General features: G+C 35.6%; 1 protein-coding gene and 1 non-coding gene across 2 annotated transcripts in view; both read left to right on the forward strand.

The window, feature by feature from the left end:
* The window catches only part of LOC144580578 (uncharacterized), a 45,585-nt gene that overhangs the window by 14,816 nt on the left and 17,494 nt on the right, over positions 1–13,275 (forward strand). Inside the window, exons 2-5 of the mRNA XM_078358155.1 lie at positions 2,620–2,734; positions 2,896–3,069; positions 7,818–7,921; positions 12,295–12,368. Coding sequence (XP_078214281.1) covers positions 2,620–2,734; positions 2,896–3,069; positions 7,818–7,921; positions 12,295–12,322 — 421 coding nt within the window. The 3' untranslated portion in view covers positions 12,323–12,368. The remainder of the gene's footprint in view (positions 1–2,619; positions 2,735–2,895; positions 3,070–7,817; positions 7,922–12,294; positions 12,369–13,275) is intronic.
* LOC118149850 (U6 spliceosomal RNA) lies at positions 11,083–11,185 on the forward strand. The gene has a single exon (XR_004737559.1). It is a non-coding gene; the product is annotated as a U6 spliceosomal RNA (small nuclear RNA).

Below are 13,275 nucleotides of genomic sequence, written 5' to 3' on the forward strand. Positions count from 1 at the left end.
GCCCTTTACTTATCAATTCCATTATGCTGAAATATCTGTAAATAAAGATACATCCAATTTGTTTTTCTCAGTACTGCTTAAAACCTCAGTGTACTAAGAAGAACACATATGGTGGATTTTTGAACTAAATTTCAGTGCATCCATAGGATGGAATAGGAACCGTTGAAAGTGTGACTAGATGCAGACTTATTTTGACATGTGAAGATGTACTTTACTATACCAAGTGAGAAAAAATTGTTTTGATTGTACATACACACATACTATACCCCTGTTTTAGCTTAAAATATGTACCAAATGTGATTACATTTATTTCTGGGCATTTGTACTATAAGTAACTTTTTTTTCTTATCTGTGATTTCTACAATGAGCATGTATAAAAGTTATAGTAAAAGCTTGTTATTAATGAAATAATCTTTGGGAAAGCAGAATATATGAGATTTGCTCAGATAAAAATAATTTCTCACTTTCTATTATTTTTGTGGTTTGGTCTCTTCAGTGAACTTTTAGCCTCTTCTGGAGAAGGGGGAAACCTTTTGTCTGTGCTTAAAGGTTTTATTATGAATACGTTTTTATTATATACATATGTTTTAATTATATATAGATTTACTACATATATGCAAAAAATAGATGAAAATTTTAGTTCAGTTATGTTCTTATGAAAATAAAAAATAGCAAATATAAGTGATTATTACTATTGCAAAAGTATTGCTTTATTTTCTGGGAGTTTTCTTTTAAAATGTTGAACTCCCCAACTGTGTTTTTCCACTTTTTGTTTTTATAAAAAAAGTTCTTTTTGAGGCAGGCTCTCACCCAGGCTGGAGTGCAGTGCCACAATTATGGCTCACTGCAGCCTCAACCTCCTGTGCTCAAGTGATCCTCTCCTCAGCCTCCTGAGGAGCTGGGACTGCCGGTGTGCACCACTATGCCTAGTTAATTTTTTTACTTTTTGTAGAGACAGGGTTTCACCGTGTTGTCCAGGCTAGTCTCAAACTCCTGCACCCAAGTAATCCTCCCACCGTGGCCTCCCAAAGAGCTGGAATTACAGACATGAGGCACCATGCACAGCCTCTATTCTTTCAGTTGATTTATTCATCAAACATAAGCTGAATACCTGTTATGTAACACACATATATTACCATCTTTCAGGATCCTTTTTTCCTTAAAACTTCATATTTACCTGCCCAGTTTGAGCAAGCTGCGAGATTTAATATTGGAGTATTAGAACTTAGTCTCAATTGAAACTTTTCCTTCCTCCTTTCAAACAAAAGCACTTCTGAAGGTAGAAAATAGCAAAATAAAACTTTTTTTTTTGAGATGGAGTCTCTGTCCCCCAAACTGGAGTGCAACGGTGTGATCTTGGCTCACTGCAACCTCTGCCTCCTGGTTTCATGTGATTCTCTTGCTTCAGCTTCCAGAGTAGCTGGGATTACAGGCATGTGCCACCATACCTGGCTAAGTTTTGTATTTTTAGTAGAGATGGGATTTTGCCATGTTGGCCAGGCTGGTCTCAAACTCCTGACCTCAGGTGATCCACCCACCTTGGCCTCCCAAAGTGCTGGGGTTATAGGCGTGAGCCACCATGACTGGCTGCAAAATATAATTTTTAACTGCCCTTTTGAAAATTTATAACGGTTTTAAATGTGAATATTAATCATTGGAAGTGCCTAGTTTACATTCATTCTATAAATCTAAATAGAAAATAAGCAATACCCTTTCATTTGAATTCTGAGTTTCTTTTGGCTTAAAGCATTTTTTTGAAAATCAAAGTAAGAATGAGTTTGTTTTAAACATTTGTTGTCATCTTCATTTTCAGTCCTCTTGTTCTATAGTAGTTTTGAGAACTAAAATTTATTTAAATGCAATTTATATGACTAGAACTCTTCTAGATGTGGTTGTATACATCAATTCTACTTATTGCAAGGCATCATGGATTGTGTGATACCCCATCATTTTGTATCTCAATAAGAGAATTATTTAAATGTGGCCAATTTTAGTTTAATAAGTCAAGAATTATAAGTGGGATTCTAATGTTAGAGATGTTAAAATATGAGCAAATGAGCAACTTAGAATTATCAAAAGACAATGTTACCTCTAATGTTTAAACATACCTCAAAGTATATATAATTGTATCATTTTACTTAACTAAAATCTTGTCTTTGTTAAGTAGTAGCATTAATAATAATTATAATATCTAACAAATATTGAGGTGTTATTTGTGTTAGGAACTCTTCTCAATACTTTTCATAGAGTCTCATGGAAGCATCAAAATAGTGTCCTGTGAGACAGTCAATATTTTTAATCCCCATTTTATCAATTAGGAAATTGAGTCAAGAAAGACTAAGTAATAGGTTGGTAATGACAGAGTTTAAAGTAGGATTCCCATCCAAGTTGAACTGAATCCAAAGGCCCAAGTATTTCTACTGAAATAGGCTGCTCTTTATGCAGTGAGTGATAATAGGGGGTAAAAAGTATGATTGCCTCACAACAAATTAAATGTTTGTTTGGAAGGTAGAGAAATCACATGCTACTCAATGTTTATAATTACCTAGATGATTTTATGTGTTCAGATGATTTTATGTTTTCAGATAGTTTCCTAAAAATGTTGTCTCCCTTTCATAGGACTGCCCTGCATTTGGCCTCTGCCAATGGCCATCCAAAAGTGGTAGCTCTTCTGGTGAACAGTGGATGTCAACTTAATGTCTTTGATGACAAAAACAGGACAGCTCTAGTAAAGGTACATACTAGCCAATGATTTCAGCATGAGATGGATTTGGTACAAACCATAGAATGAAATACAATTCATCTTGTTTAAGCATAACTCATTGGGGAAAGTTGTGGAATGCTTATTTTGAACTCCTAGAATTTACAATCTATTGTTTGGTCTAATACTGACAGGCGGTGCAATGCCAGAAAGAGGAATGTGCAACTACTTTGCTAAAACACGGTGCTGACCCAGATCTTTCAGATATCTATGGCAACACTGCCCTACATTATGCTGTCTACAATGAGAATATCCCAATGACAGAAAAGCTGCTTTTGCATAATGCCAATATTGCATTAGCAAACAAGGTATAGATCAACAAACTTTATTTTCAAAATATTTGAAATGCATTTGTTGCACTGACTGATGTATGGGTCAGTTTTTTATGTTTGGGAACTCCAGCATAAACTAAATAAAAATATTTGGAAATAATTATAAAACTTTAAAATATTGATAATTTTAAAGAAGCATTAGAGGGTGCATCTTTTTTATGTATAGTAAACAGTTTTGAAAACACTGAATTTGTAAAAGGTAATGCTTTTTAATTTTTTTCTCCCAGGTTTTTTTTTCTAATTAGTATACAATGATCCTGGAAAGTAGAATTTGCTCTGGGATTAGGTTTTATCTTAAAGTGTCAAGAACTAAAACATTTTAAATAAACAGAAATCTTGATGCCGATGACAAGTTCCTACATAGAGTAATATATATGAAAGTGATTTGACTCTCAATGGTGGGGCTTAAGAGGGAAAAATGGAAAGGGAAAGGAAAGCAATCAGAAATATGCAGGCCAATTTGGAAATTAGGTAATTGAGGGAAAAGACCAAGAAGATTGTTTGTTGTTTTTTGCTTTCGTTTGCTTCTTTGTTTCCGGTTTATGTGTCTAGACAAGATTCTTTTCAGTTTTGGGGATTATAGTTTTCAGTTTGGGAGACAGTTAATGAGTTGTACACTTGTCTAGAGATCAATTTTAGGAGGACTGTGAGGAAACCAGATTGGCTGTGAATAGTTGGTGATGAAGTGGGAAACCCTTAAGCAAGTAATTAACTGACTTATCCTATTCTGGCAGAAACAGCCACTTAGATAAACGTCTAAACTCTGTTCTCAAATCTAGACTGTCTTGAGGGTAAGGTGGGAGATAAGGAGTTTATATATAGCAAAGTCAAGTTGGATTTTGAGTTTACTAGTCCCTATTCTTCTTCTACCCAAATTACGTGTAGTTTTCAGTAAATAACTCTCTTACTCTTTCCTCTTTTTTGGCCAAATCCTCAAAGAAAAAGGTAATTTGTCATGTGGTGAGATATGATGGAAGCAATTGTCAATTGGACTAGCTCTCAGCTAGAATTGTGCATAACTGTAACCTAGGGAAATTAAAAAAAAATCTACAAAGCTAACCTCTCCTCTGACGATTTTGATATAGTAAATCTAATAAAGTCTAGACACGTATGTTTAAAAATATTTCCTTGGAGCCAGGCATGGTGAGACATGGCTGCAGTCCCAGCCACTCAGGAGGCTGAGGTAGGGGTATTGCTTGAGCCCAGGAGTTTAAATCTAACCTAGTCAACAGAGTAAGACCCCGTCTCTGACTAAATAACAGCAAGTTCCTCAGAATTCTGTTACATTCCTGGTTAAGAATCACTAAATACATAAGTGTAATATATAAATTACCATCTCCCCAAACTCTTCTAGAGTTAAGAAATCTCTAGAAAAGTAGGCGTTTGATAGGTACTACTTTAGATTTCTCCTTTTCAATATTAGCCCATTTTTCTTTACCTTTGTGGTTGGGAAGCTAAAGAAATATTATTGGCAATAGACAGCACAGTTTCCTTCCCACCATTAGTTATTCACTGCCATTCAGAGAGTGTTTATAAATTTGCTCTGGGTAGTCTTTCTTTTTTAAATATTTTTTGAGACAGGATCTTGCTTTGTCACCTAGGCTGGACTGCAGTGGCACAATCACAGCTCAGTGCAGCCTCAACCTCCTGGAGCTTAAGTGAGCCTCCGACCTTAGCCTCCTGAGTAACTGAGACTACAGACATGTACCATCATGCCAAGCCAATTTTTAATTTTTTTGGTAAATACAGGTTTTCACTATGTTGCCTAGGCTGGCCTCAAACTCTGGGCTCAAAGAGTCCCGCGTCAGCTTCCAAAAGTGCTGGGATTACAGATGTGAGCTACTGCACTCAGCCTGGGACGTGTTTCACTAAGTGGAGGCTGACCCCTTCAGGACTTCACATGTCTTTATTAACATTCATGTGATTAGGTCAATAAATCTTTATTACCAGTGGAGTTTCCTCAATTAGAATTGTAGCAAATTCTAAACCTTTTTTTCATTGAAGCTGTATTATGGGCTATATCATTGCATATGTTCATAGAGTTTAGGCATAAACAGGATGACAGTTTTAAACCCTGAAAACCATGAAGTTACTAAGAGCACAGATAGAAATTTTTAAAATGACTTAGTTTCATCATTCCTATGAACTAAATATTTGGTTGACAATCTCAGAAAACTACTTACTGATATATTTTAAATGAATAAATGTTAGAAAAATTATTGAAGTGGGTACTGTGAGTCTTAGAAGCAAATTTTATTACATGTTGGGGACGGTTTTTTTGGTGACACATTCAAAACCAAAGAAAGAAAATAGTTTACATGCAAATACTTGCTTTATACACAACCATGTGGTAACATATCCATGGCAAGTTAAAAAATGCAAGGGCTATGGTCTAAATGTGGCCCATAGGTATGTTTCACTTGCCTTCATAAATTGTGTCAACATGTAAAATTTAGGAGACTAATACATAAATCTGGACTTTAGGCTTCTCTTAAGCATCCAATCTGGTGTCCCTTGAGCTCATATCACTGTTTGGTCTGTTGTGCAGAGGTTGCCCCTTTCTCTGAGGCCTGCGTTCTCTAGTTTGCTGTGGTGCCCATCTGGGCACCTCACCTAGGCCACCCCCTTTGCCCTTGTAAGCATTTGACAACTCTCATCTTACAGTATATTTTGATAAAGACATCAAGGCTTTCAAGACAGTTTCTATTTGTTTATAATCTATATTTTATATAAATCCCTTAGCATTGGGGTTGAATTCTAAAATTTAGAAGTTTTTAAAAAACTGATAAATTCTATATTCTCTTTATTTATGGTACATATTCTTTATATTTAATGTAAGATAACTCTTATTCTTTATGTTTGCCATAAATAAGCGCCTTCTCATTAGCATGCCGGTAAGTCTTTCTAGCTGGGTGTGTTATGCATATTGCAGACAACATTATATCTTTCTCCTCAGTATCATTCCTTAGAAATGCAAGTGATTTAGTGACTTCCATCATGATAGGGATAGATAGATCAGTAGAACTTTTAATGATAAGCCATTGTATTTTTATTTCTGATTCATATTTTTTTTCTAGTTAAAAAAAAAAGTGCTGGGATTACAGGCATAAGCCACTGCCCCAGCCAAAACTGAATTTTAAAAGTCAATATGAGGCTGGGCGTGGTGACTCACGCTGTAATCCCAGGACTTTGGGAGGCCGAGGTGGATGGATCACCTGAAGTCAGGAGTTCTAGACCAGCCTGAACAGCATGGTGAAACACCAACTCTACTAAAAATACAAAATTAGCCAGGCGTGGTGATGCATGCCAGTAGTGCCAGCTACTTGGGAGGGTGAGACAGGAGAATTACTTGAACCCTGTGAGGCAGAGATTATAGTGGGCAAGATTCTATCATTGCATTCCAGCCTGGGTGACAGAGAGAGACTCCATCTCAAAAAAAAAAAAATTTTAAAAAATAAAGGCTGGACGCAATGGCTCATGCCTGTAATCCCAGCACTTTGGGATGCCAAGATAAGCAGATCACCTGAAGTCAGGAGTTTGAGACCAAACTGGCCAACATGTTGAAACCCCATCTTTACTAAAAGTATAAAAATTAGCTGGGTGTGGTGGCAGGCACCTGTAATCCCAGCTACTTGGGAGGCTGAGGCAGGAGAATTGCTTGAATCTTGGAGGCGGAGGTTGCAGTGAACTTAGATCGTGCCATTGCACTCCAGCCTGGGCAACAGAGCCAGACTCCATCTCAGAAAAAAAAATTAAAATAAGTAGATATGCATTAGGGTCCTAGGATTAGAATGACAATTGAGAATAACATTTTATATAGAAGTTTCTAATGGCTAAAATAAAAATCTATTCTCTTTAAAAAGGAGAAAACTCATGGATCGTTTACTAATAAGCAGTGGAAGTTCATTTGAAGCTGATTTAATTCACAGACCATTTTCTCAGTGACTCATTTGCAGCAGGAGTGCCTGACATTGGCATCTGGGATTCTGACACCATTGACATAAGAGAAGCAAGTGACTTTGTATATAACCTGGAGGAAACCTCCACCTTATTGGAAAACTTTCACAGCTGTAGCCCTGAAATTCTGATTTCTCAAATGCCAATGTTTGCCACAAAACAGTGTTGTCAAAAAGGGATTAGGCAAAATGCAAGAGATTTCTTGACTACTGGACATATAGTGCACAGTTCTCTACCATTTCTCAAACATCCATGATCATGGAATCCTCCTGTTGGAGTACAGTCTTTAACATCTGGTAAGGTAAACATTCTTTGGAATGCAGTGTAAGAAACACTGCTCTAGAGGCAATAATTTAGATCATTAATGTAAACACTTGAAGCATTTACTAATATTTCTTAAGACTTGGGAACATAGATATAGAAGATAAAGCCCCTGCTCTCAAGAAGCTCTTGGTTTACATGAAAAATAGTAAAATCATTGCAATATACTATGCTAAGTGCTGTGACAGAAGCAAAGATTATTGGAACTGGTATTGAAGTGAGTTTTGGAGATGACCAGACTTCATGTGATGAGGTGGAAGAGGTTTTTCCATGGGAAGGAACAGCAAACGGGAAAGCACAGGAGAATAAAAAGGAAGGGACTACTTATTATTTAATTTCTATATTATATGTTTAAGTCTGTAGAATCTTACATAAATATAAGGTTTCCAATTCAGATGAGAAGTATGTAATTTTGTGAGTTATCAGTTCTTCTTGCTGTTTTACAGGATGAACTCACACCATCTTTACTAGCTGTACATGAAGAAAAACAGGAAATGGTAGAATTTTTCATAAAGCGAAAAGAAAATTTAACTGCAGTTAAGTTTGAAAGGTACAGTAATTAGTATTTTTTAAAAAGCTGGCTGATATTCTATAGTGATAACAGTTTCTCTAGTTAGAAATATTAGATTAAGATTAACTTATAATTATTGTGAGATAGTAAAAAATCTCAACACTAGATTAAGATTAACTTATAATTGTTGTGAGATAGTAAAAAATCTCAACACAAATCATTGGTTAAGTAGAAAAATTATTGAGGCTGGGCAACACAGAGAACAGTATATAGTAGGATTCATCTTCTCTTATTATATTGACTGGTGTTTGTTATTTGTAATGTGATGTTTTTGGTCATATGATCTGACCAAAGGGTTTTTATATTCGTTTTATTAGTTTTATGAAATGTGAATTTTAACTTTTAGTATACTTTAAGACTTAATAAATATTGAACTTCTCAACCCTTTCATAGTTTTTTTACCTTTGTTTCTTATATGCTCTTCCTATAAACATGCTGTATTACACATAAATCATTATTTCTTCTAGATCACTTTTTAAGTTGCTTCCTTTGAAAAATAGTAATGTTAAGTTATTCCTGCATGGTTGTTAATTGCTATTACCAGATACTTTGGGTTCGTTAGTTTTTTTATATTTCATGTCTAGTGTATTTTGATGTTATTACTATTATTATTGTATTGTAGGCAGAGTCTTGCTCTGTTGCCCAGGCTGGAGTGCAGTGGCATGATCTTGGCCCACTACAACCTCTGCCTCCCGAGTTCAAGTGATTCTCCTGCCTCAGCCTCCTGAATAGCTGGGATTACAGGCACACACCACCATGCCCAGCTAATTTTTTGTATTTTTAGTAGAGACGGGGTTTCAGCATGTTAAACAGGATGGTCTCTATCTGACCTCATGATCTGCCCTCCTTGGCCTGCCAAAGTGCTGGGATTACAGGCTTGAGCCACTGTTCCCGGCCCTGATGATTTTATTTGTAATTGCTATGGGAAGAGGGAGAAATATATAGCTTTAAATGAATAGCCTTTTCTTCTAAGGAAGACAAGCCATAGATGGGTAATAAAGAGGAAAGAGCTAGGCTTTAGATTCACACCAGACTGGGTTTAAATCCTAGCTTTCTCTCTTGTTAGGTGTGTGAGCTGGGAACATTACTTATCACCAAATGTGTTTTTCTATATGAAAAGGTGGACAATAATATATCCTTCAAGGGTGATTGTGTGGAAGAAAGATTATATATATATATATATATATATATATATATATATATATATATGTATATGTAGCATTTAATTCAGTGCCTAGCACATGTGTTTAGGCATCATCAACTGAAACTACTATGATTATTATTGCCATTATTATCATTTCCTGCCCGCAGACAGCTCTTACTTATCTGACCCCTAGCTGATTTTGAATTACAATATATCTGTCTTTAAATCTTTGCTTGCATTAGATAAGTAACCTCAGCATAGTTTCTTGCTCATCAAAGAACTTTAAGTTAGCAATATCTATGATGTAATACCCTACTGGGACAAGAGGCTTCCTTTTTGTCCCCCCCGCCTTTTCTTTTAGCATTGGTGGTAATTTATGAAGATGAACACTTAGGCACCCAAGATGCTTATGTTTGTTAGTACATGTAAATGTTTAATTCTACATGAACAGGCAAGATATTAAATTGGCAAAAATATGAAACTAGCTTTTTAAATAACTTTCTTAAAGTTCCTAAGAAAGAATTTATCTCTCTGGTATTTTTGAACAGCCCTCATTCTTGCTGTACATTGTGCATCAGCAAGTATAGTCAGCCTTCTTCTTCAGCAAAATGCTGATGTGTTTTCTTAAGATCTGTCTGGATGGACTGCAGAAAATTATGCCATTTCTAGTCCTTTTACTAGGCAAGTTTTTATATTAGAAGGCTAGCTTACACTAAATTGCAGCTTAAAATAATTATAGCTATTATATCCTATATATCAGGTGAGATTTTGTAGTTTAATTCAGGTCATCTTGGGATGACAGTCCACTTTAACAGCCAGAAATCAGGCAAAATGCTACTAGACTGGTTAGAAGTATCAATGGGTGCAGAATTCTTTATCTCAGGACTTTTGAGATCTTTGTCTTAGAGATCCAATCATAGTCCCATTTACTCCAAGTATAGCCACATGCACAGGATAAAAATAGTGCCACATGTCTGATTTTTCTAATGAGTAATTTGGGTCTTGAAATGTTCAGTTTAGCAGAAAATCTTGTACTGTGTTCTGAGGGCTATCCTCCTCAGAATTTTCTGAGGGCTATACCCTCCTCCTTGAATTTTTCAAGAACCTAAGGGGTTTCCTAAGTGCAAGAAGGAAAAAAAAAAAAGACAATCCTTTACCAGTGAGAAGGAAGGGAAGAAAACAACCTTGTAACCATTCTGTTGTTTCCATTCTTTTCCTGCATTATTGCCATCGAAAGTGGTTCCCCTTCTGTTAATGCTTGACTTTTCCATCAAGATTCACTTACTGCTTCAGAGTTCTCAGTTTTCATGGTGATTCATACGTAGACTTTATAGTTACAACTTTTTTTTGTTAACAAATGTGTATGCTCAGCCGTTGTTCCCAAAGCATCCTGCTCTGACAGCTGGGCATTCTAGCTTTAGCCACACACATGGTGAGAAAACTGACCAAACTTCCTCCACATTCAAAACCTTATGTGGAGCCCCATCTTAGCCTAGACATAGCCCAGGACTTCATGGTAAGTTATCCTTTGAGGCCTCATTTGTCTTTTCTCTATCAAATATTAGTTGAGATTGTTCCAAACTGTTAAAGAGGATCAAATTATGTTGCAGAAAGAGATCAGTGTTTGCTTACTCCATTGCCACCATATCTGTACCTGGAGGCTCCTTTATATCCTGTTTAGCACATTTTCTTAGGGAGTGGAAGGTTCTATATTATCCTTCCCCTCAGCATGGGTGTCAATTTGTGGGGTTTTTTCTTTTCTTTTCTTTTCTTTCCAATTTGTAGTTTTATCCTCAAGTAATCTGTTTTCCACAATAATGAAAATCTCCCAAGTTACTTGCATTTCTACCTTAAGTTTTAAAAATATTTTCATATTCTACCTCACAGGAAGTCATTCAACAGAATTCTCTGAATCTCAAGTAGGTTTATTGGGTTTATCAGAGCTAAGCCTCATCCATGACTGATGAGTATTCACGTATAAAGTAGGGTTTTACGCTTGCTTCAGCAGCTCACATACTAATACTGGAATAATACAGAGAAAATTAACATGGCTCCTGCGTAAGGATGACACACAAATTCATGAGGTGGTTCATATTTTGTGCAGTCCCTGGAAGGTCCTTTGACAATTTTCTGATTAGCTCCAAGGAAACAGCATGAGTCAAAGCAAAATGGTTGGCACTTAATATTGAAATTGTGATCTTCACTACCAAAATATTCACATATCGTGATCTATGGAACGAGAATGGAGCTGAGTAAAGCATGCAGATGTTGTTTGCAAATATATTGTTAGTATGTATCTCAGAAATGAGAAAATGTCACCTTGCATCTCCTTCATGGATCTTAAAAAAATAGTTTTATCATTTGTGTCAAATGGAGGTAAACATGGAGATTAAGCGTCATTCTACAAAGATCTACTGGCTCAGAGTTTGAGTCTGTAAAGTAGAATCATAGTCCAAGGCAGGTCTTGATATCCATTAGTTTTCTGCCCTTGGTGTGATTGATGAGCTCAGTAACAGTGGATAATTATGTTTTCTAATTTAATGAGATAATATGTTTATAAATAAATGTAGTTACAAACTATGACATATATGAGATGCCCTAAATTAAAAGCCACAAAGAGCAGAACACCTAATAAACAAAATTAGGATTTAAAACATTTCCCCAAAACCACAATGTTTCGATATTAGAACATGTAAAAAACACCTTGGACTTTATTTGCAGTTCCAAGATAGTTTCACCAATAACGTTCAAGAACAAATTATTTCATTGCTTCACTGTTTTTCTGAGCATTCAAAACATGTTATCTCATTAAATTTTTATAACAACCTAGTGAAATAGGACAGTAAAATTCTCACTTTTTAGAAGAAGACATTGAACCTAACAAAAGCAACTTACCCAAGAACTAATAGCTTTTGACTATAGAGCTAGGGCTTTTTTTGTGAGTTAGGGCACTTTCCATTATGTCAGGCTAATGCAAGTTAATTTACTGAACTCTACTGCCTTCAATTCATGAGTACTTCGTGTTTCTTTTTTTCCTTCTTTGATTAGAAGCTTAAAGAGAAGATTTAGAGCTTACAAATGAGAAGTGTATGGGATAAAGTTCTAAAATTAACTCCAATATTATTTAAAATACTCTAAGAATTTAATATATTTGGTAATTGTTTTTATATCAGTTTTAAAATAGTAATTTTACTTATTGCATTTTTAGACATAGCATTCACCAACTAATATATTAATACAAAGAAAATAAGACAGCTGGAAATCCTCAAAATAGCAATCCAGGTAAGACTTCCAGGTAAATTACCATAGATTAACAAATAAGAGTAAGGAAGTTTTAATTACCAAAGAGCAGCTTAAAAACTCACTATGTAAATTGCATATATACATATATGTGTGTGTGTTTTAAATTTCTTCTTAGTAGGTTAGATTCCAAAATTATTTAAAAAGTTATGTGTAGATAATTTATAATCTCAAACAGTATTATCTGAAAGGAATCATTTCTTTAATTGTAGTCCCTAAAATCTCATATATTTTTGTATAAATAAGAAAAAAGATTTTTAAGTTAGTATGTGGTATGTTTTATTTATAGTCTCATTATTTTTTTTTTTTAATTTTTTATTGGATTATAGGTTTTGGGGTACATGAGCAGAGCATGCAAGACAGTTGCGTAGGTACACACATGGCAGTGTGCTTTGCTTTTCTTCTCCCCTTCACCCACATTTGGCATTTCTCCCCAGGCTATCCCTCCCCACCTCCCCCTCCCACTGGCCCTCCCCTTTTCCCCCCAATAGACCCCAGTGTTTAGTACTCCCCTTTCTGTGTCCATGTGTTCTCATTTTTCATCACCCACCTATGAGTGAGAATATGCGGTGTTTCATTTTCTGTTCTTGTGTCAGTTTGCTGAGGATGATGTTTTCCAGATTCATCCATGTCCCTACAAACGACACGAACTCATCATTTCTGATTGCTGCATAATATTCCATGGTGTACATGTGCCACATTTTTGCAATCCAGTCTATTATCAATGGGCATTTTGGTTGATTCCAGGTCTTTGCTATTGTAAACAGTGCTGCAATGAACATTCGTGTACATGTGTCCTTATAGTAGAACGATTTATAGTCTTTTGGATATATACCCAGTAATGGGATTGCTGGGTCAAATGGAATTTCTATTTCTAAGGCCTTGAGGA

This window comes from Callithrix jacchus, chromosome 20 (genome assembly GCF_049354715.1).
Source record: "Callithrix jacchus isolate 240 chromosome 20, calJac240_pri, whole genome shotgun sequence".
Lineage (NCBI taxonomy): Eukaryota > Metazoa > Chordata > Mammalia > Primates > Cebidae > Callithrix > Callithrix jacchus.